Source organism: Anopheles funestus, chromosome 2RL (assembly GCF_943734845.2).
Source record: "Anopheles funestus chromosome 2RL, idAnoFuneDA-416_04, whole genome shotgun sequence".
In the NCBI taxonomy this organism is placed as follows: domain Eukaryota; kingdom Metazoa; phylum Arthropoda; class Insecta; order Diptera; family Culicidae; genus Anopheles; species Anopheles funestus.
The window spans coordinates 7,743,231-7,766,126 of NC_064598.1; the positions used below are offsets into that span (position 1 = coordinate 7,743,231).

Sequence of the window (22,896 nt, forward strand, 5' to 3'; positions counted from 1 at the left end):
TCAATGGGTTTTGGGCAGATTTCATGTTCCATGTAGTGATCTATTGTCTGATTGAGAATTCTATTCTACGATAAAGCTTATGAAACGAAATGCATGCAAAAATGGAAAGCAATTTTCGCAAGTCTTCGATGACTGTACTTGGTATTGGAACAGCTGATACCTGACAATTAGCTATAGGAGGAGGGGCGTTGACTCTCGTCTTGGCAGAGAAATTATTTGTTTGCGGTCAAAGTCAATGCCAAACTCTTGGTAGATTTTGTGTTTCGTTTTTGTTTTGGCAGTATGACAACATTTGATTGTTTGCTTGCAATTATGTCACACACACAGGACGAACAGCACTATAAAAGCCCCCGATCATTGTTCGAAGGATTTAAACAAGCAGGTGTCCTTGGGCTGAACAAGCGTGAAATATCGAATAGGGTTTTTAGAAACTGAACTACACGGTAAGAGCAGCATTATGCAACATTGATATCGATTGAATATAATGTCTTGATATCTTCCACAGGCAGCACCATGCAGATCTTCGTGAAGATGTTGACCGGCAAGACCATTGCCGTAGACACTGAGCCTGAGGCAACGGTGGAAAGTGTCAAGAAACAGATCGACGAGCGTGAGGAAATCCCTCCAAACCAACAGCGCATGATCTTCGCGGGCAAACAACTGGAAGATGGCCGTCAGCTACAGGAATACAGCATCATCAAGGGTTCTACAATCCATCTGGTTCTGCGCCTCAAGGGTGGCATGCAGATCTTCGTGAAGATGTTGACTGGCAAGACCATTGCTGTGGACACAGAACCGGAAGCAACAGTCGAGAGTGTCAAGAAACAGATCGATGAGCGAGAGGAAATCCCTCCAAACCAACAGCGCATGATCTTCGCTGGCAAACAACTGGAAGATGGCCGTCAGCTACAGGAATACAGCATCATCAAGGGCTCTACAATCCATCTGGTTCTGCGCCTCAAGGGTGGCATGCAGATCTTCGTGAAGATGTTGACTGGCAAGACCATTGCTGTGGACACAGAACCGGAAGCAACAGTCGAGAGTGTCAAGAAACAGATCGATGAGCGAGAGGAAATCCCTCCAAACCAACAGCGCATGATCTTCGCTGGCAAACAACTGGAAGATGGCCGTCAGCTACAGGAATACAGCATCATCAAGGGCTCTACAATCCATCTGGTCTTACGTCTCAAGGGTGGTATGCAGATCTTCGTGAAGATGTTGACTGGCAAGACCATTGCTGTGGACACAGAACCGGAAGCAACAGTCGAGAGTGTCAAGAAACAGATCGACGAGCGTGAAGAAATCCCACCAAATCAACAGCGCATGATCTTCGCTGGCAAACAACTGGAAGATGGTCGTCAGCTACAGGAATACAGCATCATCAAGGGCTCTACTGTTCATCTGGTCTTACGTCTCAAGGGTGGTATGCAGATCTTCGTGAAGATGTTGACTGGCAAGACCATTGCTGTGGACACAGAACCGGAAGCAACAGTCGAGAGTGTCAAGAAACAGATCGACGAGCGTGAGGAAATCCCTCCAAACCAACAACGCATGATCTTCGCTGGCAAACAACTGGAAGATGGTCGTCAGCTACAGGAATACAGCATCATCAAGGGCTCTACAATCCATCTGGTCTTACGTCTCAAGGGTGGTATGCAGATCTTCGTGAAGATGTTGACTGGCAAGACCATTGCTGTGGACACAGAACCGGAAGCAACAGTCGAGAGTGTCAAGAAACAGATCGACGAGCGTGAAGAAATCCCACCAAATCAACAGCGCATGATCTTCGCGGGCAAACAACTGGAAGATGGCCGTCAGCTACAGGAATACAGCATCATCAAGGGCTCTACTGTTCATCTGGTCTTACGTCTCAAGGGTGGTATGCAGATCTTCGTGAAGATGTTGACTGGCAAGACCATTGCTGTGGACACAGAACCGGAAGCAACAGTCGAGAGTGTCAAGAAACAGATCGATGAGCGAGAGGAAATCCCTCCAAACCAACAGCGAATGATCTTCGCTGGCAAACAACTGGAAGATGGTCGTCAACTACAGGAATACAGCATCATCAAAGGTTCTACTGTTCATCTGGTTCTACGACTGAAGGGAGGAGTACAACTCATTGATTGAACCACTCTGGATGATTACTAGAACAATGAAATATCGAAAAAAGGCTCCAAACTCATTCCGTTGATGAGGTAAAATGCAACAGAAAAGCAAACAAACTGCCAAACAAAATATCGATCAAATCGATCTAAATACTTGCAGATTCAACCGGATATAGTTCGCTAGACTATGTCCATGAAGTTTAATAAATAATGAAATGTTTTGTTGAAATTTTATTTTTCAATTTTTTAACATAATTGTACTAATCTTGAAAGAAAACGAATTTTTTGCTTTTTTGAATTTTTTTTAACGAAACACAACTGCCAGCTGATAAATGTTTCGTCAAGTGAAATGTCAAATCCGCCACAGTTTGCCGGCATTGTTTATTTATAAAATGTGTTTCAGATCGAACGTGTTTAGGCTGCGAAAATTGGTTTTTACTGAAAATGTACGTTATTACGCGGGTATCTATCAGAAAAATCCACAACTCAAGCCAGCGACTGCAACGATTGAAACAATCAAGGCCAAACTCACCGAGACCAATACACCAACGATGGAAGAATGGAAAAACATTCGGTTGGACATACTGAATGAACGAAGGTTCAACACTACAAATGTTGATAGCGTTGTGCTTGGGCTTTGCCCTAACTTGCGAATCGGAAAATCTTACATCAGTTTTTTGCAACAGCAAGGACTACAAACAAACCTGGCCATTGTTGGAAAGTTGCTACGGCTGTACCGTTTAACGGAGGACAAGATAAGCGAGAAAGATGAGGCTGATATTTGGCGGATGTACACTGAACTGCGTGAACAGAATGCGATTCTCGATGCCAATTCCTGCGAGCATGCGATCAATGCGCTGACGCTTACTAAGCACTGGAGGCATTGTTTGGAGTTGTTGGAAATGATCAAAATCACTGGGACACCCGATAGCTCATCGTACAATTGTATCGCTACAAAAGCTTTCCAGACTGAAGACGAATCAACGGGCTGGATAATGTTGCAGGAAATGTGTGAGAACAAGCGGATTCCAAACGACGATAGCTTTCTAGCTTGGATTGAATATAGCCGTAATCAGGAAGGTCAAAGTTTTTCGACAAACCTGGAACGAATGCTACAATTCACCAACGATCATGGTGTATTCCTATCGAAACGCCTCGGAAAAGAGTTGTGCCAGCTGCCGCAAGATCTCGGCGTCAGTGTGCATGAAACTCGTATCACGGATAGTGGAAAGTGTTCCCACTGCAAAGGAAATCTCTCTAGCATTGTCGTATCGAAAGATATGTTTCAGCGGATGAAAGACGCATTTCTCGAGGCGGTGCTTATCAATAGAGAGATTTTTAATCGAACTACCCCAGAAGAGTTGAACCGTTTTCAAACGTTTCTTAAGAAAACTCTCCCGTACGATGTGGTGATCGACGGTTTGAATGTGGCTTTCTCTTCCGGTATTCAAAAAAATCCTACCGTTTACGCCCAACAAGTAGCCGCCGTTGTGCGGCACTACGTCCGCCAAAAGAAGCGAGTGCTTGTGATAGGACGACGGCATATGGACAAGTGGAGATCAAAGGAGATGAAGTACATTCGCGAAAACAGTTTTCTGTTCCTTACGGAAGATTTGTACGTACAATAGTGCGGCTGTATTGAACAATACTGTTAACAATCATATATTATTTCATTCAAGGTCCCAGGACGATCCTTTTCTGTTGTACGCTGCGCTGGAAAGCGGTCCAAAGACAGATTTCTTTTCGCGAGATCTCATGCGAAAGCATTCATTTATGCTGGGAAATGAACTGAGTGGTGTATTTAAACGCTGGCAACAGGAACATCAGTACTCACTGCTTTCCATCATGCCAGATGGGCGTGTTATTATAAAGGCCCCGTTCAAGTATGAACTGTACGCGCATAAATCCTGTGCAAACCGATGGCACGTGCCGCTGGTTGAGTATGGGAATCGTATTCCAAAGATCGAAAAGCAAAACGATTGGCTTTGTATGAGCATCAAATGAAGCAAACAAATATAGTGGTAGAATAAATAAAGTTAAGAAATTGCTAGAAGAATGTTAAATCTAAACGATTTTACTATACTATACGCAAGGCCTCCAGGTATGTGGACCGGCAACTGTGAGCAATATCTTTTGTGTCTGGAAATCCGCAACAGCTGATTTTGACAGCTTTCTTACGGCGGTTGTTTACGTAGAGAAACAATAACAAAGCTGATTTACCAAAGTGTTGTCGCCATGAATGGTGTCGCGAGAGGAAAGTTAGGAAAACTTTTACTAACGAAAAAGGTTACCAATGAGTCTAAGCAGCAAACTGTTGCAAACTCTAGTGATGAAGTTGAAAATAGTTTGTCTCCTCAACAAAGTGCACCCAAGGCGAACAAACAAGCAGCTGTTGTGGAGGATCTACACATGAAGGAGCCAGAGTCGTCTGACAGCGAATCCGATGCAAGCAGTGTTGGCGATCATCTCGTTGATCCGAGTACGATAAATCTGGATGAAACGTTCTTTTCGCAAACGTTTCGGGGTCAATCTATCCAGGATGCTTACACTAGCATGTACGGTGAAGCATCTGAACTGTCTGAATCTGAACAGGAAAATGCTATTACCATTCAGGAGGAAGAACAAATGAATCAAATATTGACACAGGTATCCGATTACGATAGGATGATAAAAGAAGTTAACGTATGTAATGAAGCACTTGAATGTCGAAGGAAGGAAATGGAAATGTTGCAACAAACGCAGACGGACGATCACGATGTTCCGTTCCTGCTAACCCAAACAGAGGATGTTCTAGATGATCCGCGTGCAAGAGACGATCGGGACTGGGAACGTGTAGTTGAACCGCATACTGAAAGTGAGAAGAGAAACAACATCGAGATCTTAGTTTGTAGCAGCATGCCAAAGACCCGACGTGTGCTCGATGCAACCGAAAAGCGAAAGCGTTTAGAGCAGGAGTTTAAGAGAAAATTGTTCCTAAACACACACAAAACGCATCTGCTACTACTGATCGCGTATGGCATTAGGATTAATCGGACAGTCAATCATAGCATTACTCAATGTGCCTCGGAACTGTATGAGCTGATTGGGAATAGTGAAATTACCATGGGCGAAGCAGTGAGTCTGGATTTTATCCAATCTGTAACGGCACACTATAAAACTGTGATGAAGCATACCAAAAATGTTACGCGGATCATCAACCGGCGTGATGCCTTTGAATGTCAGCTTGCTGCGCGTGAGGTAACTTCACGGCAAATGCTTAACCTTATTCTACTCACTCTGTTACGTTTTCTAAGCGTTCGCGCAAGATTGGTAATGAATTTGGACGTGGTGCCGAAACATCCACCTGCTGTTAAACCTACACCAAAGGAAACATGTCCCAATGCACCATCGGAAAACATCAACGGTGCGCCACGGTACGGGAACGTTCCACTTACAACAACGGAAATACTAAAACGTAAACCGGAAATACAGAAAATGTTTCAATTGTCACAGCTTGATGGTGCCGATGATGAGACAATATCGCACAAGAAAGCACGCTTAGAGCGTGTCCCCACTAAACCCCGGTTGGGGAAATTGATCTCTTCTTCCGGTGTACAAAAAGCTACCAACGGAACGAGCAAAAGATTAGCAGAGAATAACACAAACGGGGAACAAAAGGCGTTAAAGCTGATATCTTCTAAATATTTTCCGAAAAAGCACGCAAATGTCCAAATGATTGGCGAACGCGAGAATAGAAAAACCTGCACTGGAATGCCAAATTTATCAACCCTTCGCAAGAAACCGGCGGGGAAAGATGATCAAATATCAAGAGAAATTGTACAAAACTTATCATCGTCCAAATATTTTAGAAAAAAGCGTGCGGTAGAACAAACAACGGCGGCACATAATCATAAGAGTACAATTAATGAATTGCCCAAGCTTGCCAAACTTCGACATCAGTCATCATCAACTGCAGTCGAGAGTGTGAAGAAAACGGAACATAAATATCGGATACCTGAGCTCGATACTTGGATTGAATGCTACCTTGAAAAGGAACGCCGTTGGACCGTAGTGGAAGCAGGGCTAGCAAGTACCGATTGTCTAGATGCTGTGATAGATCGCATTCTTGCGCCTCCCTTGTATGCCTTTGCCTGGGAAGCGGATGGAACCATCATCGATGTATCGCCACGTTATCGATGGCGCAATGAACAGCTCGCATTAAAGAACCGAGTCGATGCGAAATGGCTTCAAAAAGCGCTTGCTCCGTATCGACCACGTTTGCTGGGCGAAGCACATTTCCAGGAGCAGTACGAATTTCGGCAGCTTAAACTTCGTGCACCGAGACCAACCACAATTGCACAGTAAGTTACCTCGGTTTGCAAAGCGATGTTTTATTGAACCTCACAAATAACTTTTCCTTTTTGGTTTCAGATGCAAAAATCATCCCTCGTACTGTTTGCACAGACATTTGCAAAAATTTCAAGCAATCTATCCTCCGGATGCACCTCCGTTGGGTTTTGTGCAAGGAGAACCACTTTATGCCCGGGAATGTGTGCATACTTTACATTCGCGTGAGGTTTGGCTACGGCACGCGAAAGTTATACGAATTTTCGAGCAACCGTATAAAATTGTACGCACCAAACTGAAGCGCCAACCGGCCGATCTGGAATTGTTTGGCTACTGGCAAACGGAAGAATACATCCCACCGGAACCCGTCAATGGTATTGTGCCGCGCAATGCTTATGGAAATATAGAAATCTTCAAAGAATGTATGCTACCGAAAGGCACGGTACACCTGAAACGTAAGAATATTGCTACGACCACGAAATACTAGTTCCCAACAGTACAAAGATGAACCGTTGTCCTTTTCTTTGTTTCCGCAGATTATGGATTGTCGTACGTTTGCCGCAAGCTTGGAATTGACTATGCCGTTGCAGTGGTTGGCTTTGGAGTGCACGCCGGAGGTAATCATCCCATATTCGATGGCATTGTGATATGTGCAGAACATCGGGATCGTTTGCTGGAGGCTTGGCAGCGGCATCAGGACGAAGCGGCACAGAAAAAGATAGAAAAGAAGCAACATACGGTGCTAAAGAATTGGGTGAAGCTGGTTAAGGGATTGCTGGTGCGAAAAAGACTGAAACACAAGTATAACTTCGAAGGAATGTAGGAAATTATGTTGTTGAAATAAAATTGTTTTGTCATATAATGAAACAGACTGGAAAATTGATTGAAAAATATATTAAGAACTACATAATATCTTTCATAATGATCTACATCTAAAGGAAGGTAGATACGCAGGGATAAGTGTCGACAAGGGTTCTCCAAATAAGCAAGAATTCTTTAAAGTTTGTAACCCTGTTCAACCAATTTGAAATAAAAATAGTGCAAATGTGACAACGGATTGGTCAATGTTTTGTTTATCGCCAATTTACCAATCCTAAAAGCGAGGCCACTCTATAGTAATGTTGGCCAAACCTCATGCGTAGAAGAAATTCCACAAATCTTGCATTTTGTACTTAATGAAGTCTTCCGGTTCATGGATGCTTTTGGAGTTCAAAGTACTAAAGGATATCGATAGTTGACATTGAGAAAATTAATGATCTTGTCAAAGAATTTGAAATCTTCTACTTAATATTTAATATCATCGCCATTAAGGTTCTCAACCATCAAATAGGTACTTTGTTTTGTTCGTATTTATCAACAATCTTCCTTGTAAAATGCTGGGAATGTACATCCAATAATGATGTTGTCATCCACAAAGCCAATTCCTTATCAGTACATCAGCACGCCACTCCATTTCCGTTTACGAACAGAGTACAATGCATGCTGGTCCGGAAAAAGATTTCGCAGGATGCAAACGATTCTGTTATAAATAGTTACGATTACGCGCGGATCATATCTTGACAGCTTCTCACGTTGAATGTTGAGATAAATAAATCCGTGAGATGTGTACCACTGATGCCATCCCATCGCTTTGCCGACGGATGCTGCTATCCCTAGTTTCTATAGTCCGTTCATAAGGCGCGCACGTTAAAGATGAGCTCTTCCAAACTTACCGTTGCCGAAGTGAGCGAATCCTTGCAGCGATTTGGCATAGCGGACTATATCGTTTTCGTCGCCAGCCTGTTAGTATGTGTAGTGATCGGTGTGTACTTTGGGTGGAAAGATTGGAGAGTACAGCGAAAGCGAAAACAGAACGTACGGCGTGGGTCAGAAGCGCTCAACTACCTGGTCGGTGGTAGAAAGATGAAAATTTTCCCAGTTGCAATGTCTCTGATTGCTAGCTTCATTTCCGGCATTGCGGTTATGGGTGCGTCCACCGAGACGTATCTGCACGGGACACAGTTTTGCTACGTCTTTACCGCGATCATTTTGATGGCGTTCAGTATGAACTTCATATTTTTGCCCGTGTACCAGGGTCTGGAAATAACGTCTGCATATGCCTATCTGCAGTTGCGGTTCGATCGAAGAATACGACTGCTCGGGTCAGGACTGTTCACTCTGGCAACGGTGAATTAAATTGAATTACCGGTAATTTAAATGCGGATACTAATAGGATTTTGGGTGTGTTTTTAGCTACTTCACCTTCCGATCGTCATTTATGTACCTGCTTTGGCATTCAATCAGGTGTCTGGCGTAAATGTACACATAGTGTCTACTAGTGTCTGCATGGTGTGCATATTCTACACTTTGGTGGTAAGTGTCGCCAGGAGGAAGGATGTGCAATTCTGGCATAATTACTTACTACTATGCATACTCCTAAGGGTGGCATTAAAGCGGTCGTTTGGACGGATGTGATTCAAATGTTCATCATGATTGGTGCCTTGATCTTGATCGTCATCAAGGGAACAGCCGACATTGGTGGTCTTGGAGTACTGATCGAAAGAAACCTGGCAAGCGGAAGATTTGAACCTCCAAAGTATGTACGGATCAAGTGTGAAATTCAACCGACTTTCTTCTACTAATATCCATATCTTTTAGTTTTAGTGTGGATCCAACCGAACGGCATACGATCTGGGCCATCTTTATTGGGGGCGGGTGCTTTTGGATGGGCAAAAATGCAATCCATCAAATGATGATCCAACGATATCTGGCATTGCCTACCTTTCGTGACGCACAGAAAGCTCTCATATGCTTTACGGTTGGTATAATTCTACTACTGATGACCTGTTTCTACAACGGGCTGCTGATATACGCGACATTCTATGACTGTGATCCACTGACCACGGGATTGGCAAAGGCTAAGGATCAACTATTGCCAGTACTACTGATGAAGGTGCTTGGAAATTATCCCGGACTGGCGGGTTTGTTCATATCCGGCATATTTAGTGCCTCGCTCAGCTCACTGTCCACCGGACTTAATTCACTTTCGGCGATCGTGCTGGAAGATTTCGTAAAGCCTTTCGTTAAGAAACCTCTGAGCGAACGAAGCACCCGGTACATAATGCGTGGAACCGTGCTAGCATTTGGAATCGTGGCTGTCGTTTTGGTGCTGGTGGTAGAAAAACTTGGTACCGTGTTACAGCTCTCGATGAGTTTGGTACCGATTTCGTTGGGTCCATTGTTGGGATTGTTTCTGCTGGGAATGTTGCTGCCGTGGGTTGATTCAACCGTAAGTATTAAATATTGTGGCCATTTTATTATGGTGTTATAAGGGTGTTTTGTTGCATATTGCAGAGTGCGTTCGGTGGAGCTATATGTGGACTGTTCACCATGTCGTACATCGTCATTAGGGCACAAATAGCGGTAGCTGCGAAGGAGATGCTGATTCCCGCGAAACCCGTATCGGTGGAAGGATGTGAGTACGAATTCGTACTGCCACCGGGACATAACACATCCGCAACGCTTCCAACACAACCGATAGAAAAGTCCATCCATCACGTGTCCTACCTGTTCTACACATTCATTGGTGCCGTGACGACCGTACTCGTCGGTTCCATTTCCTCCGCCATTTTGCGACGTCAGCAGCCGAACAAATTAGATCCGTTGCTGGTTGCTCCGTTTGTCAGAAAGATATATTTCCCAGCATCTATACCGCGCACCATTATTACGACGCACACCTTTAATAAAGAAGATACCGAACTGTACAACATGGTGTTTCTCGAGTACCGTGCGTCACGCTTATGTGGCGCTTATCCATACCACAATCGGATTACACGTGAAAGTGGTGTTGAATGGTAATGATCAAAAGTCAAGAGGCAAAAGTCTTATCATATCTGTAAGATGGGCTGGTCGGTTGACTATTTCCGTCTTTGATGGATGCTAAGCTGCATCCATGGGCAACGTTGACATAGGGGCATTATTTATGCACCTTCCCGTTGGTGGCTTATCTCTCGGTCCGTCGGTAGCTGCTGACATTGTTGATTAGCCTAGTGGTTGAGAAAGTTGGCGTTTCACTCTTGCTCAGTTGCCCAGCAGTTGCATCGCAGAACGTTGTGCTAGTCAGCGAGTTCTTCCAGTACACTACTCTGGATGATCAGAAGGTGTTAAGGTAGGTTTTTGTTCGATCTACTCGCTTCTGGTTTCGGTCATTCTTTCACATCCTCATCACGTCTCCGTACGGTTCATAATTGGAATATGATTACATACATGCATGCTGTACGCGATATCATCACATCACATTTGAGTGCGAATCCGCTTCTTTACATTCGCGTAATATTTTTTAACGTAAATAAAAATATGTGATGATGCTTTTGATACAAACAGATCGTAAATTCACTTCCCTACTTCACGCTCAAATGAGACTACACGTTTTTCCTCCAACTACGTCACGATCGTACGATACGGCTGCTTATCAGTTATTTACCGCTGTCTGGAAAAATCTGACCGTTAGCTGTGGGAAATAATTTACTATCCAACGGTCGTATCTAATATAAGCGTGCTTAAACATCTCCGGTTCGCTTCGAATGGGTTTCAGTCGGTAGATCGTCCTGGGAAGCAGCGCGTGCTTTAGGCGAGTCCTAATTTTGTGAACCTAAGCCAACGGTTAGCGTCGGAACCCATACCTACGGAATTACTGTTCGGAATAAAAGGACCACAGTTGGTGCGCGATGGCCGATGTGACTATACTGGAAGGAACCACACATTCCATGGAGGCGATGATCACAGATGATGGCCTACTTATCACCGAAAGTGTAAAGACGCCTGGCCCAAGCGTTGAAGACATTAGTCGATCACTGCAACGATTCAACTGGCCCGACTATGTAGTGTTTGTGCTGATGCTGATCAGCTGTATGGTGATCGGTGTTTTCTTCGGCTACAAGGATCATCAGAAGCACAAGCGCCAAAAGCATGCAAGGCGTGGATCGGAAGCGCTGGATTATCTGGTCGGTGGGCGGAAGATGAAAATAATTCCCGTATCCGTGTCGTTGGTGGCGAGCTGGATCTCGGGCATCTCACTGCTCGGTACATCGACGGAAATCTACGTGTATGGTGTGCAGTATTGCTACATAGTGTGTGCCGTGGTGCTGATGGGTCTTGCGATGAACTACATCTTTTTGCCAGTTTTTCATGATCTGCAAATAACATCCGCGTATGAGGTTTGTGACATTCAGTGAGGATAGGAAGCTGGACTTTCTAACCATTATTCCACAATTCGCTTTTTAGTATCTACAGATGAGATTCGACAAACGAATGCGGTTAGTTGGTTCCATATTGTTTACCCTGGCCAGTGTAAGTAAATTCTTAACGTTTTTGCAGGAAGTTTGGAACGTTTGTAATATCGGTTTGTGTGTGAATTTTCTTTTTTGTAGATCCTGTGGTTGCCTATAGTGATTTATGTTCCCGCACTTGCTTTTAATCAAGGTAAAGTTTGTTCCATTATGTTTAAGATTGTGTCCTTCAAGCTTGTCCTTTATTTTCAGTATCTGGTGTTAACATTCACGTGATTACTCCGATTGTTTGTTTGGTGTGCATCTTCTACACAAGCCTGGTAAGAAATGGATGGCTATAAAAGACAGATTTTCGGGTCTCAGCTTAACGATTCTTCTCTGTTCTAAAAGGGTGGACTAAAGGCGGTCGTTTGGACAGATGTTATACAGACGGGCATCATGGTAGGAGCAATGATTATAGTGATCATTAAAGGTACGGCGGACGTAGGTGGACTCAGTGTAGTGATCGACAGAAATTCGGCTGGTGGAAGATTTGAACCTCCTGAGTAAGTGTCAAGCAGCAGCAGGTCAGTTATTTCCAGGTATAACGTCCTTTTCATTTGTTTAGCTTCAACTTGGACCCAACGGCACGCAACACATTTTGGACCTTGCTGATCGGTGGTACCTTCTTCTGGACATCGACAAACGCCATCAACCAGAACATGATGCAGCGATATCTGTCGCTACCCTCGTTGGGATCCGCTCGGAAGGCACTGGTACTGTTTCTTGTTGGAACAACCACCCTGCTGGCCATGTGCTGCTACAACGGGTTGCTCATTTTTGCCATGTATCACGACTGTGATCCCCTGTCGACGGGATTGGCAAAGGCGAAGGATCAGCTAGTGCCGCTGCTCGTGATGGAAGTTCTTGGAGAATATCCAGGATTGGCAGGGCTGTTTGTGGCGGGCATTTTTAGTGCCGCACTTAGCTCACTTTCCACGGCACTTAACTCTCTGTCCGCCATTGTGCTGGAGGATTTCTGCAAACCATTCGTTTCGAAACCGCTCACTGAAACGCAAACACGCTACATTATGCGTTTCACGGTCCTGGCTTTCGGTGCGTTAGCCGTTATGATGGTGATCGTTGTAGAGAAGATGGGCGCGGTATTACAGCTGTCGATGAGCTTGGGACCGGTTACGCTCGGACCACTGTTTGGCCTGTTTGTGATGGGATTCTTCTTTCCCCGTATCAATGGAAGTGTAAGTGGTAGTAAAAATGCCAAATAACTGTTTCACTACTCACAGGTGTGTGTCATACAATTTCCTTCTCCCATTTTCAGTGTGCCATCGTGGGAACAACGGCAGGGTTGTCCTTAATGTCATACATTGTCATAAGGTCTCAAATCTCGATTGCCCTCAAAGAAATCGTCTTCGCTGAAAAACCAGTCACCGTGTCAGGTTGTCAGTACGAGTTTACACCGAAAAATGGTTCACTGTTCGTGGAGGATTCTACACAAGGCGAAAAGTCGCTGCACCACGTGTCTTTTCTGTATTACACGATGATCGGTTCAGTGGTGCCCACGATAGTTGGCTATCTGTCCTCGTTCATTCTGCCGCGTTCCAAAACCGACGACATCGATCCCTTACTATTGGCACCGTTCCTGCGCCGTTTCTATCCCACCCGCGACAGTAAGGCTAATCACATGACAGAGGTATTGCATGAGTTCGAAACCAAAGACATTCAACTGTAAGTACCAGCGTGGCGAAGATCGTTCTACAAACTAAGCGCCCATAATCACTGTACAGTAGTTGTTCGGATTAGAGTATTACCAGGGGAGATTCATTTTAGCTAGTACAATTGTTTGTTGATACGAGTGTATTGTAAAATTCTGCACTTCTGCAGAATTCTTCGTTTTAACAAGAAATAAAAAATTCCATTCAAGAAACAATAACTTTTCTGTAGAGTTTTAGCTTCATCAACCCACTGGATTGGTGTACATTACAAAAAAGTGTGACTTGGTAACAAAATGTAATTTATTGTTACACGCTATCACAACCCAACACCGAAAGCGTCACCATTGTGACCTACTCTGAAATCATCTCCATAAATCATCCGGCCGCGCGCCCATTCTTGTGTTACGTTTTTGTAGTTTAGCGTTAATCTTCAGAGCAAGGAAGATCATCGTACTACTGTGCAGAAGAAAGGGACGAACATTATTAAACGAATGTTCAGTTTTTGGAACATTTGATACCAGCTTTTTTATGTAAAGTTTTTGGTGCAGTTGGGTGAACCATGGAATTTTAATAATCCATTCTTCGCCTATCTTGACATGCGCTCTGTCCGGTGATCATATTTTAAAGCTTATCTTTGTTGATGAAGGGATTCACTCAGTACTGTGGATAGATAAACGTACGTAGTGGAAAATTGGTACAGCGGTGGCGTCATCAGTCGGGTTGGTCAGTCCCGGTTACACTGGGCAGCCGAGTACGTCGTGCACTTGCTGTTTGGTTCGTATCGGTGCAACAATGTCGAGCGATTGGTTGTTGAACGGTAGTAGCGGAGAGGATTATTCAACCGATGAAATAACGAGCTACGATGAAAACGACACGTCCGGACAGACGATTGACTCGATCAGCCGATCGTTGCAGCGTTTCGAATGGCCCGATTATGTCGTGTTTGTGCTGATGTTGCTAATTTGTATCGTGATTGGAATTTTCTTCGGCTATCAAGACCATCAGAAGCACAAACGGCGTCGCAAGCAGGCCCGTAGAGATTCGGAAGCCCTGGACTATTTGGTCGGTGGCCGGAAGATGCAAATATTTCCCGTTTCGGTATCGTTGGTAGCGAGCTGGATCTCAGGTATCTCGCTGCTGGGAACATCTACCGAGATTTATGTGTATGGTACGCAGTACTGTTACATCGTGTTTGCTGTGATTTTAATGGGTTTTGTACTGCATCACATATTTCTGCCCGTTTTTCACGAGCTACAAATTACATCTGCTTACGAGGTGAGTGCACCGAAAGAGATCGTGCATTTCCAAATAGTAACGAGTGACCCATTTCTCAACAGTACCTTCAGCGACGATTTGACCAGCGGATGCGACTCTTTGGATCAATACTCTTTACAGTGGCATGCGTAAGTATATGTAGCTGATTCGACCGTAGGAAATATTAAACGGTGTTTAACCGAACTTTACTCACAGCTTCTTTGGATGCCTATCGTCATTTACGTCCCAGCTTTAGCGTTCAACCAAGGTACGTCTAATGAAGAATCTGTTTTGTTGGTGCAATGAATTCTATGCCTAACTTTCCTTTACTAGTGACTGGATTAAGCATACACGTCGTTACACCGATCGTTTGCATGATCTGTGTGTTCTACACCAGCATTGTAAGCAATTGATTTGGTTACTTCACGCATGGAGACAAATTGAACATCACGTTTTTCTTTGTATATGTCAGGGAGGATTGAAGGCGGTAGTCTGGACGGATGTGATCCAGTCCGGAGTGACCTTATTGGCTTTGTTGGCTGTGCTGATCAAAGGCACGTACGATGTTGGAGGTCCAGCAGAAGTTCTGCAACGAAACATTGCTGGCGATCGTCTGGAGGTACCAAACATCGATCCCGATCCTACGCTTCGACACTCGATCTGGATTATCTTGATCGGAGCTCCTGTATGGTTTTGTTATGGTGTATCCTGCAGTCAGGATATGATTCAACGGTTTCTATCATTACCGACACTTCAAGATGCTCGTAAAGCTTTGAAAGGTTTTGTGATTGGTTGGATTGTAGTTAATTTAATATTTTTCTTAATCGGCATGCTCGTGTACGCTACCTACTATCGTTGTGATCCACTGACAACGCAACTGGCAAAAGCAAAGGATCAACTGCTGCCACTATTTGTGATGGAAACGTTCGCAGCATACCCGGGCATGACTGGAGTATTTGTGGCTGGTATCTTCAGTGCGGCTCTTAGTTCGTTGTCTTCGGCATTGAACGCACTCTCCGCCATCACACTAGAAGACTTTTGCAAACCTTACTGCAAGAAGCCGCTTACAGAGAAGCAGATTGGCTACATCATGCGAGGTTCGGTGTTAGTATACGGAGCTTTGTCAGTATTGTTATCTTTATTAGTAGAGCATCTAGGCACAGTGATGCAGTTGACTATGACATTAAGCTCAGCATCTGGAGCACCACTTTTTGGACTCTTCGTAATGGGAATTTTGATGCCTTGGGTTAATGGAACGGTAAAGTCTGTCCGCGAGCTGGGAACTTAGTTGTTTACTATAATTGTTCGATAATATACATTTTTTACAGGGAGCTTTGTATGGAGGCATTACCGGATTACTTGTGATGCTATACATGTGTTATAAGGCGCAATATTCGATCGCATCGGGTAGCAGGACGTTCGACACGAAGCCTGTATCGGTGGAAGAGTGTCCATATGAGTATGCATATAACACAACCGGTGGCCTGGCAGATGCAGAGTCCGAGCTGGAACATGTAGAAAAGTCAATTTATCACATGTCATACATGTACTTCACGCTGTTTGGGACGAGCGTGACCTGCCTGACGGGAACGATTGTGAGTTTTCTTACGAAACTGCGAGGGACTTCACATCAAGACCCAATTGATCCTAAGTTATTAGCACCGTGCATTAGAAAAATGCAATCCACTGGAATACCCCTTACTTTCCAAGCAGTACCAACGGACAGAAAACAGGCTGAGATGTGTGAAACAGATTGTAACTGAAATTGTACATTGGAATTTGAATTCTAATAAACAAATATTTAATAACGTTGAGGAAATTAAACTTTGTTGTTGAGTAACGTAAAACATACATCGGGTTAGATTATTTTGATTATTGAATTCGTGAAACCGAGAAGGATTTTACTTGATTCGTCGAAATATTTCATTTCGAAATGTTTCAAGAATATTAAAATAAGCGATCGCTGCGCTAATTCAGGGAAACACAGACCATTGCAGTGCGTAGTTATCATTATCTGTATGAATTTTTGGTCAGTGTTTCATAGTTAGCTCTTATCACTGCTAAGAACATTTTGGTTATTAAACAGGCACACTGGGAAACTGGTCCATCGGGTGTTATCAGGTTGCATGGGAACGGTCCTAGCTAGATCGGTCAATTCATCAACTGTTCCTCATTCTGGTGTAGTTATGGCAAATCGTTGGTTGTTGAAAAGTGGCATTGGGGAAGATTATCCGTAATAAAAAGCACTCCATAATGCAGTACAACATATCCGACAAAACAATCGACTCGATCGGTCGATCGTTGCAACACTTCGATTGGACTGACTATGTTGTGTTCGTGTTGATGTTGGCGAGCTGCATCATGATAGGAATCTTCTTCGGCTACAGAAATCATCTGAAACGCAGACGCCGTGGACAAGCGTCCGGAAATGAAACGGAAGCTCAGGATTATTTAGTCGGGGGCAGAAAGATGCAAATATTCCCAGTTGCTGTTTCTTTGGTGGCCAGTTGGGTGTCGGGTGTTCCTATGCTGGGAACTGTCACTGAGGTCTACGTGTACGGTACACAATTCTGTTACATCGTGTTTTCAATGATTCTGGCGGGTGTTCTAATGCATTATCTTTTCTTACCGGTGTTCCACGAACTCCAAATAACGTCCACATATGAGGTAAGGAATGATATTTTATAAATATTTTCAACATTAATACATATTATGCTACACTCAGTCGCAAATGAGTATCTGATAGAAAGCCAGAGGCAAGGAAGGCTAATATCAGCGCTTGTTTTTACAGTATCTCCAACGTCGCTTCGACTCAAGGATGAGACTTTTTGGATCCATTTTATTTACGTTGGCTTGCGTAAGTAATTAGAGTGTTTATTTTCACACTTATCTTTTTAAATGAACTTTTTATGTCCCATTGAACAGTTGCTGTGGATGCCCATCGTGATCTACGTTCCCGCTTTAGCGTTCAACCAAGGTATGAAAGGGTGTTGTATAGGTATGGATTATGGATTTAATAATATATTTCTTCTTGGTTGACAGTAACTGGACTGAATGTTCACATCATTACACCGATCGTTTGCATAATTTGCATGTTCTACACCAGCATTGTAAGCGGAATGTTTACACAAACTATAAGTCTGGGAGAATAATTTAATATCCATTTCAAATATCCTTAGGGTGGTCTGAAAGCAGTCGTTTGGACGGATGTAATTCAGTCGGGAGTGACGTTGTTAGCTTTGCTGGCAGTGTTGATCAAAGGCGCGTATGATGTAGGAGGTCCAACAGAAGTTCTAAAACGAAATGTGGTCGGCGAACGGCTAGAAGCGCCGAATTTCGATCCCAATCCAACTTTACGCCATTCTTTCTGGATCATGTTACTTGGAGCGCCGGTGTGGGTATGCGAAGGAATAGCTTGCAGTCAGGATATGGTTCAACGGTTCTTGTCTCTACCTACACTTAAAGATGCTCGCAAAGCTTTGAGCTACTTTGTAGTTGGATGGATTAGTATAAATGTGATATTCTTCATGATCGGCATGCTCGTGTACGCTACCTACTATCATTGTGATCCTCTGACTACAGAGTTGGCAAAAGCAAAGGATCAACTGTTACCACTTTTCGTGATGGAAACGTTCGCAGCATACCCGGGCATGACTGGAGTATTTGTGGCTGGTATCTTTAGTGCGGCTCTTAGTTCACTGTCTTCGGCATTGAACGCACTCTCCGCCATCACCCTAGAAGACTTTTGCAAACCTTACTGCAAGAAGCCGCTTACAGAGAAGCAGATTGGCTACATCATGCGAGGTTCGGTGTTGGTATACGGAGCTTTGTCAGTATTGTTATCTTTGCTAGTAGAACATCTGGGGACAGTGATGCAATTAGCAATGACATTAAGCTCTGGTTCTGCGGCGCCACTACTGGGAATGTTCGTAATGGGAATTTTGATGCCTTGGGTTAACGGAACTGTAAGTGTATCGTTTTGATGGAAATCAATTATCTAATATTTCCATTCCATCACGCAGGGAGCTCTATATGGAGGCGTTACAGGACTGGCCACAATGTTCTATATGTGTTATAAGGCGCAATACTCGATCGCTTCGGGAAGCAGAACTTTCGACATGAAGCCTGTATCGGTGGAAGAGTGCCCATATTACACAAACGTATCTGGTACAAATCAGCCGCAAGAACTGGACGAAATGGATAAATCAATCTATCATATCTCGTACATGTATTTCACACTTTTCGGAATGAGTGTGACTTGTTTGGCTGGAACTGTAATAAGTTTATTTTCAAAACAAGGTGACCGAGGCCGTCGAGCCCCAATAGATCCGAAACTATTAGCACCGTGCGTTAGAAAGTTCTTGTCCAATTGAACATCGTTAACATTCTAATAAGTACCGACGAATAGCAAACAACCTGAGTATAGTTAGACTATCTCCCAATGATCGAAATAAATGGACAATAGAAAATATTTATGAACTGAGAAATTTATTCAAGACGAGAAATACTTGTGAAAAAACACACTAACCCATATTACATCAGTCATTCGGAAAAAGAAAGCCTTCTCGCTGAAAGAATAACAGGTAATTTGCTTGCTTTCGAAGTTTCTCTCCTTCTTAGCAAACACTTAAGGATACAAAATGAGTTCTAATTTAAGACCTGTTTAATGTGCAATAGCTTACTTTTGCGTTACGGAAGATCATTTGTTGCTTCTCGATAGCAATGGGTTAACTTGACTGGACGACTTTCCGAATAACAAATTATTATGCTTTCAAATAATCGTTAAGCACGTTTTTACGATCGTTTGGCGATCGTAAAACAGGCTTTACGACAACATTAAAATTCGATAGGCGTGTAAGAGGAAGGTGGACAAGTTTATCCGGCGGTGTACGACACTTTAGTTGTTTTTGATGTGTGGGCACGAATGTGAATGAACGTTTCTTCAAGGCAAGATTCCATGCAAATTTAGCCATTTGCACATTACCACTTTCGTAGACATTCATATAGTTCTTGCAGTACAGGTGAGTAATCTTTTAGCGTTGTAAGTACGAACAGTTTATTTTCTAAAGACGTGTTTTTAAGAGCAAGTTTACTGCTGACTAAAGCATACGGATGCGTAAAACTAGAAGGAAGGTTAACCTATGAAGGGTCGCAGGCCTAAACGAAGATATCAACATGATACATCTTTTCGATTTCCCCATCGATCCAGTCGCGATAGTGAGGAATATTGACGTACACTCCCGGCACACCTTGCGTACCACACTCGTACCCGAATGCAACCAATCCGACCACGTAGTACTGGTTCTCTGACTCTGGTATGGGGCAGACTAGTGGCGATCCACCGTCACCGCGGCACGCATCCTTACCGGACTCGCCGCCAGCACACAGGAAGCCATGGTGTAGCCGGAAGCTTCGGTTTAGCAAATGGCGACGTAATACCCGCTGGCAATGGCCATTCGGCACGATGGGCAGCTTTGTACGCTTGAGAACGGAAGAGTTCCGTCCACGCTCATCTTCTCCCCAACCGGTGAAAAGACAGCGCTTGTGATCGAAGTTAGCGTTCTGCGGCGGCAAACAGGCTATTCCGACGACCTCAGTAAAGTCAACATGTTCGTCCAGGAAAAGAATAGCGATATCGTTCAGCAGTAGCTCACTGTAGAATTGAGGATGCGTAACGCTTGCAATGACGGCTCGATCTTGTGGAGGATAAATTTCTACCATATGCTCAAGGTCCCACTCGCCCAGGCGTACGCGTAGTTCGCTGCTGGTGCGATTTTCGATACAGTGTGCGATGGTGATGACCACTTTCGAGTGTACTAGTGTGCCACCGCACAAGTACAGTTCGTATTCGGGCTGCGCTGTGTACACGAAAGCCATCCAGGGGAACTCACCTTAAAGAAAAATGTTGTCATTATTAAACGGTGTATATCTTCTTATTGTATTAACTATTATTGAGGCATTTAGGGCGAAACTTCTATTTGTCTATTATTGCCTCTCTATTGCCAGAGAGTTCTTCAACAAAAATGGTTTACCAGACTTAACAATGACATGTTTTTGCTCCAATAATTGAGACAATCTGCCTCAGTAGAAGGAAAAGAGTTTCAAAAGTTTCTTCAAGCTATCAATACGTCCGTATCTTGGTAATAAAAAAGTTTCTATTACAGACCACAATGATTTACACAAAATCAGACTCAAAAAATAAGTGCTTAATAATTGCACTAAACTCGAAGCACTGGTAATAACACATCCATGTTCAGGCCATGATGACAACGGCTTGTGGTTGCCTGGAAAACTTTCCATGAAACGGGCAGTAAAATTTGTGACACTAACGCTTGCCAACTTTATGCCAAAAATCACACATCACACCCCATACCCACCATATTTGGCGCGGGTTTTATCCTTTTGCTCGACGTGTCCGATGCCGTTGTTGTTCCGGGCCGCGCACACGATCTCGGACTCGTCCGGTGCTTCGGTGTCCTGAAAACAAAATGGAAACCGTTAGAAAAGTCAGCCATTACATTGCCGTATGCTGTGTACGAAACGAGGTCATGCAGCAAGGTACCGTGTTCAAAAGCTTTTAAAAGTCAAGGGTCATTTCCGTGCAAAAAATTCACTTTTTGGCATTTGTTTTGGCGATCGGTTTTTTTTATTGTTTTGCTTCGGTAGCCTCCTAGGAACACGAAACCATCTTATCAACATTCGCAAATGAAGCGGTCCCTATATAGGTTATACTTGTAGTGTGCTATTAGCTTGGCCATTCACTCTTCCCTTTAGGAGCAATCGTACAGTGTGTTTGTGTTTTTTTTGTTTTATCAAACGAATCACTATATTTAGTTTACATGCACAAAATAACAACAAATTCTAGCAACTACCTCTGCTTACCGGTGCACGGACGATGCGTTCGAATGGGCAACACTTGAGTTGTGGTAACCGGCATTCGTCGGAGCTAGAACGATCGAAACTTGATACGCTAAGATTAAAGAGGATCACAATGGCGTTCGATCGTGCAGTGTAAGAGTTGGCGTTGTTTCGACTCACTTTCCTGTAGGTGCCCACACCCAACGAGAATTACCTGAAAAAGTCCAGATGCACCTCATCGTACACGTTAACGCTGACGGGGCGACACAGTTCCGGCAGTATGCACAAACCTCCACTGCAACGCTGCGAAGAGAGTGGGGAATTGCAAAGCAGGACATTGATTAGAGGCTTGGGACGATGGATAATACTGTGCTCGTATCATATACTCTGGTGGCAGGTTCGGTTGCTTGTGAAGATGCGGGAAGTCGTTGGTGAAGCCAAAGCAGCAACAGCAGGAATCCCGACCGTACCGGCATCGATCTGGGTGCAATGTATTTCGGATATTTAAACGAATGGGATGCACTCGATGCAGCAAGCCACGCTCTGTCTCATAAACGTCAAACAGCACTAAACGAACACACTCCAGCTGGGTAAGACTTCCGAACGCACACTGCACTTATTTCTCACGCTATTCGATCGACCGTGGCTTATCAGCTGCTGTGTGTATATATGCCGTTGTGTCTCGGCTACACAGCATTCCCATCGGACGTCGGCCGCAGCAGCAGCACCAGCAGCAATAGTAGTAGCCGTAACAGCAGTACTAACAAAACTGCTGCTACTCCATGCGACCGGTTCCAGCAGACACACGCTTTCCAGACAGAGTGCCGGAGCACTTCTTGTTTTTTGGAACAACCTAGTTTTATTATTCCCGTGTTTCTGCTTCGGTACGATGAGAGGGATTTGAAGTTTTTTATTTTTGCATTCGACCGTAGACTGATGTCTTGAAGCCGGCATACTCTCCACGCCACTGTTGGTGGAAGTCCATGGCGCCAGCGCTGCTTCCGTGTTGTTCCGTGTGGATGCGAGAGCATGCGATAAGCAGGAGCAAAAGAGAGGGCGCCGTTTGCATGTTTAACTCTCGTTTCACAAGATTCTCTTATGGACCACAGCCAACACCGAAAAGGGCCCTTCATTCATCCCTGTCCACCAGCGGACCGATGGGACAGGCGAACACATTCGGAGGGATGACGTGTTGGATGAAGCGTCAACCATAAAAAATGTACACACGCATCCGGAGCGGCAACGATCCGGGTCGTGTGGGGAGTAGTGTGGAACCTGGAGGTCAGGGACTGCTACTGGCAAGTTGTCCGTATCACCATTGGAAAGCGTAATCACAGGACGCGATCGGATCCATGCGTCTGAGACGGTCTGAGC

At 44.2% G+C, this 22,896-nt stretch overlaps 8 protein-coding genes across 11 annotated transcripts; 7 read left to right on the plus strand and 1 right to left on the minus strand.

Annotated features, from left to right (window-relative positions):
• Positions 1 to 312: 312 nt before the first annotated feature.
• Positions 313 to 2,334, plus strand: LOC125763775 (polyubiquitin-C-like). The gene is made up of 2 exons (XM_049427259.1): positions 313 to 443; positions 506 to 2,334. Exon 2 carries the CDS (start codon positions 514 to 516, stop codon positions 2,125 to 2,127), a length of 1,614 nt encoding a protein of 537 aa, XP_049283216.1. The 5' UTR covers positions 313 to 443; positions 506 to 513; the 3' UTR covers positions 2,128 to 2,334.
• Positions 2,335 to 2,416: 82 nt separating this feature from the next.
• LOC125763776 (mitochondrial ribonuclease P catalytic subunit) lies at positions 2,417 to 4,168 on the plus strand. The gene is made up of 2 exons (XM_049427260.1): positions 2,417 to 3,720; positions 3,785 to 4,168. The coding sequence occupies exons 1-2, from the start codon at positions 2,438 to 2,440 to the stop codon at positions 4,107 to 4,109; spliced, it is 1,608 nt and encodes a 535-aa protein (XP_049283217.1). The 5' UTR covers positions 2,417 to 2,437; the 3' UTR covers positions 4,110 to 4,168.
• Positions 4,169 to 4,226: 58 nt separating this feature from the next.
• LOC125763772 (DNA repair protein complementing XP-C cells homolog) lies at positions 4,227 to 7,629 on the plus strand. The gene is made up of 3 exons (XM_049427241.1): positions 4,227 to 6,445; positions 6,516 to 6,886; positions 6,968 to 7,629. Exons 1-3 carry the CDS (start codon positions 4,341 to 4,343, stop codon positions 7,252 to 7,254), a joined length of 2,763 nt encoding a protein of 920 aa, XP_049283198.1. The 5' UTR covers positions 4,227 to 4,340; the 3' UTR covers positions 7,255 to 7,629.
• Positions 7,630 to 8,038: 409 nt separating this feature from the next.
• On the plus strand, positions 8,039 to 11,117 carry LOC125766022 (sodium-coupled monocarboxylate transporter 1-like). 2 transcript variants are annotated; one of them, XM_049431599.1, is made up of 6 exons: positions 8,039 to 8,597; positions 8,664 to 8,783; positions 8,852 to 9,006; positions 9,069 to 9,699; positions 9,765 to 10,578; positions 11,005 to 11,117. In XM_049431599.1, exons 1-5 carry the CDS (start codon positions 8,124 to 8,126, stop codon positions 10,266 to 10,268), a joined length of 1,884 nt encoding a protein of 627 aa, XP_049287556.1. In that variant the 5' UTR covers positions 8,039 to 8,123; the 3' UTR covers positions 10,269 to 10,578; positions 11,005 to 11,117. The 2 variants fall into 2 exon arrangements, with proteins under 2 accessions (XP_049287556.1, XP_049287555.1); XM_049431598.1 differs by lacking the exon at positions 11,005 to 11,117 and adding an exon at positions 10,794 to 10,878.
• A 20-nt stretch (positions 11,118 to 11,137) lies between these two features.
• On the plus strand, positions 11,138 to 13,565 carry LOC125766024 (sodium-coupled monocarboxylate transporter 1-like). The gene is made up of 7 exons (XM_049431600.1): positions 11,138 to 11,626; positions 11,694 to 11,759; positions 11,840 to 11,891; positions 11,951 to 12,018; positions 12,089 to 12,243; positions 12,306 to 12,936; positions 13,017 to 13,565. The coding sequence occupies exons 1-7, from the start codon at positions 11,138 to 11,140 to the stop codon at positions 13,425 to 13,427; spliced, it is 1,872 nt and encodes a 623-aa protein (XP_049287557.1). The 3' UTR covers positions 13,428 to 13,565.
• A 414-nt stretch (positions 13,566 to 13,979) lies between these two features.
• Positions 13,980 to 16,518, plus strand: LOC125766025 (sodium-coupled monocarboxylate transporter 1-like). The gene is made up of 6 exons (XM_049431601.1): positions 13,980 to 14,685; positions 14,748 to 14,813; positions 14,881 to 14,932; positions 14,998 to 15,065; positions 15,137 to 15,922; positions 15,993 to 16,518. The coding sequence occupies exons 1-6, from the start codon at positions 14,203 to 14,205 to the stop codon at positions 16,425 to 16,427; spliced, it is 1,890 nt and encodes a 629-aa protein (XP_049287558.1). The 5' UTR covers positions 13,980 to 14,202; the 3' UTR covers positions 16,428 to 16,518.
• A 60-nt stretch (positions 16,519 to 16,578) lies between these two features.
• On the plus strand, positions 16,579 to 19,219 carry LOC125766026 (sodium-coupled monocarboxylate transporter 1-like). The gene is made up of 6 exons (XM_049431602.1): positions 16,579 to 17,331; positions 17,456 to 17,521; positions 17,590 to 17,641; positions 17,707 to 17,774; positions 17,844 to 18,629; positions 18,687 to 19,219. The coding sequence occupies exons 1-6, from the start codon at positions 16,918 to 16,920 to the stop codon at positions 19,035 to 19,037; spliced, it is 1,737 nt and encodes a 578-aa protein (XP_049287559.1). The 5' UTR covers positions 16,579 to 16,917; the 3' UTR covers positions 19,038 to 19,219.
• A 476-nt stretch (positions 19,220 to 19,695) lies between these two features.
• Positions 19,696 to 22,488, minus strand: LOC125766027 (phenoloxidase-activating factor 2-like). Of its 3 annotated transcripts, none has more exons than XM_049431606.1 (5): positions 21,909 to 22,488; positions 21,737 to 21,825; positions 21,547 to 21,610; positions 21,042 to 21,141; positions 19,696 to 20,555 (listed from the first exon to the last, which is right to left on the minus strand). In XM_049431606.1, the coding sequence occupies exons 1-5, from the start codon at positions 21,996 to 21,998 to the stop codon at positions 19,822 to 19,824; spliced, it is 1,077 nt and encodes a 358-aa protein (XP_049287563.1). In that variant the 5' UTR covers positions 21,999 to 22,488; the 3' UTR covers positions 19,696 to 19,821. The 3 variants fall into 3 exon arrangements, with proteins under 3 accessions (XP_049287563.1, XP_049287562.1, XP_049287561.1); XM_049431605.1 differs by having other exon boundaries at positions 21,547 to 21,625; XM_049431604.1 differs by having other exon boundaries at positions 21,547 to 21,634.
• Positions 22,489 to 22,896: the final 408 nt, after the last annotated feature.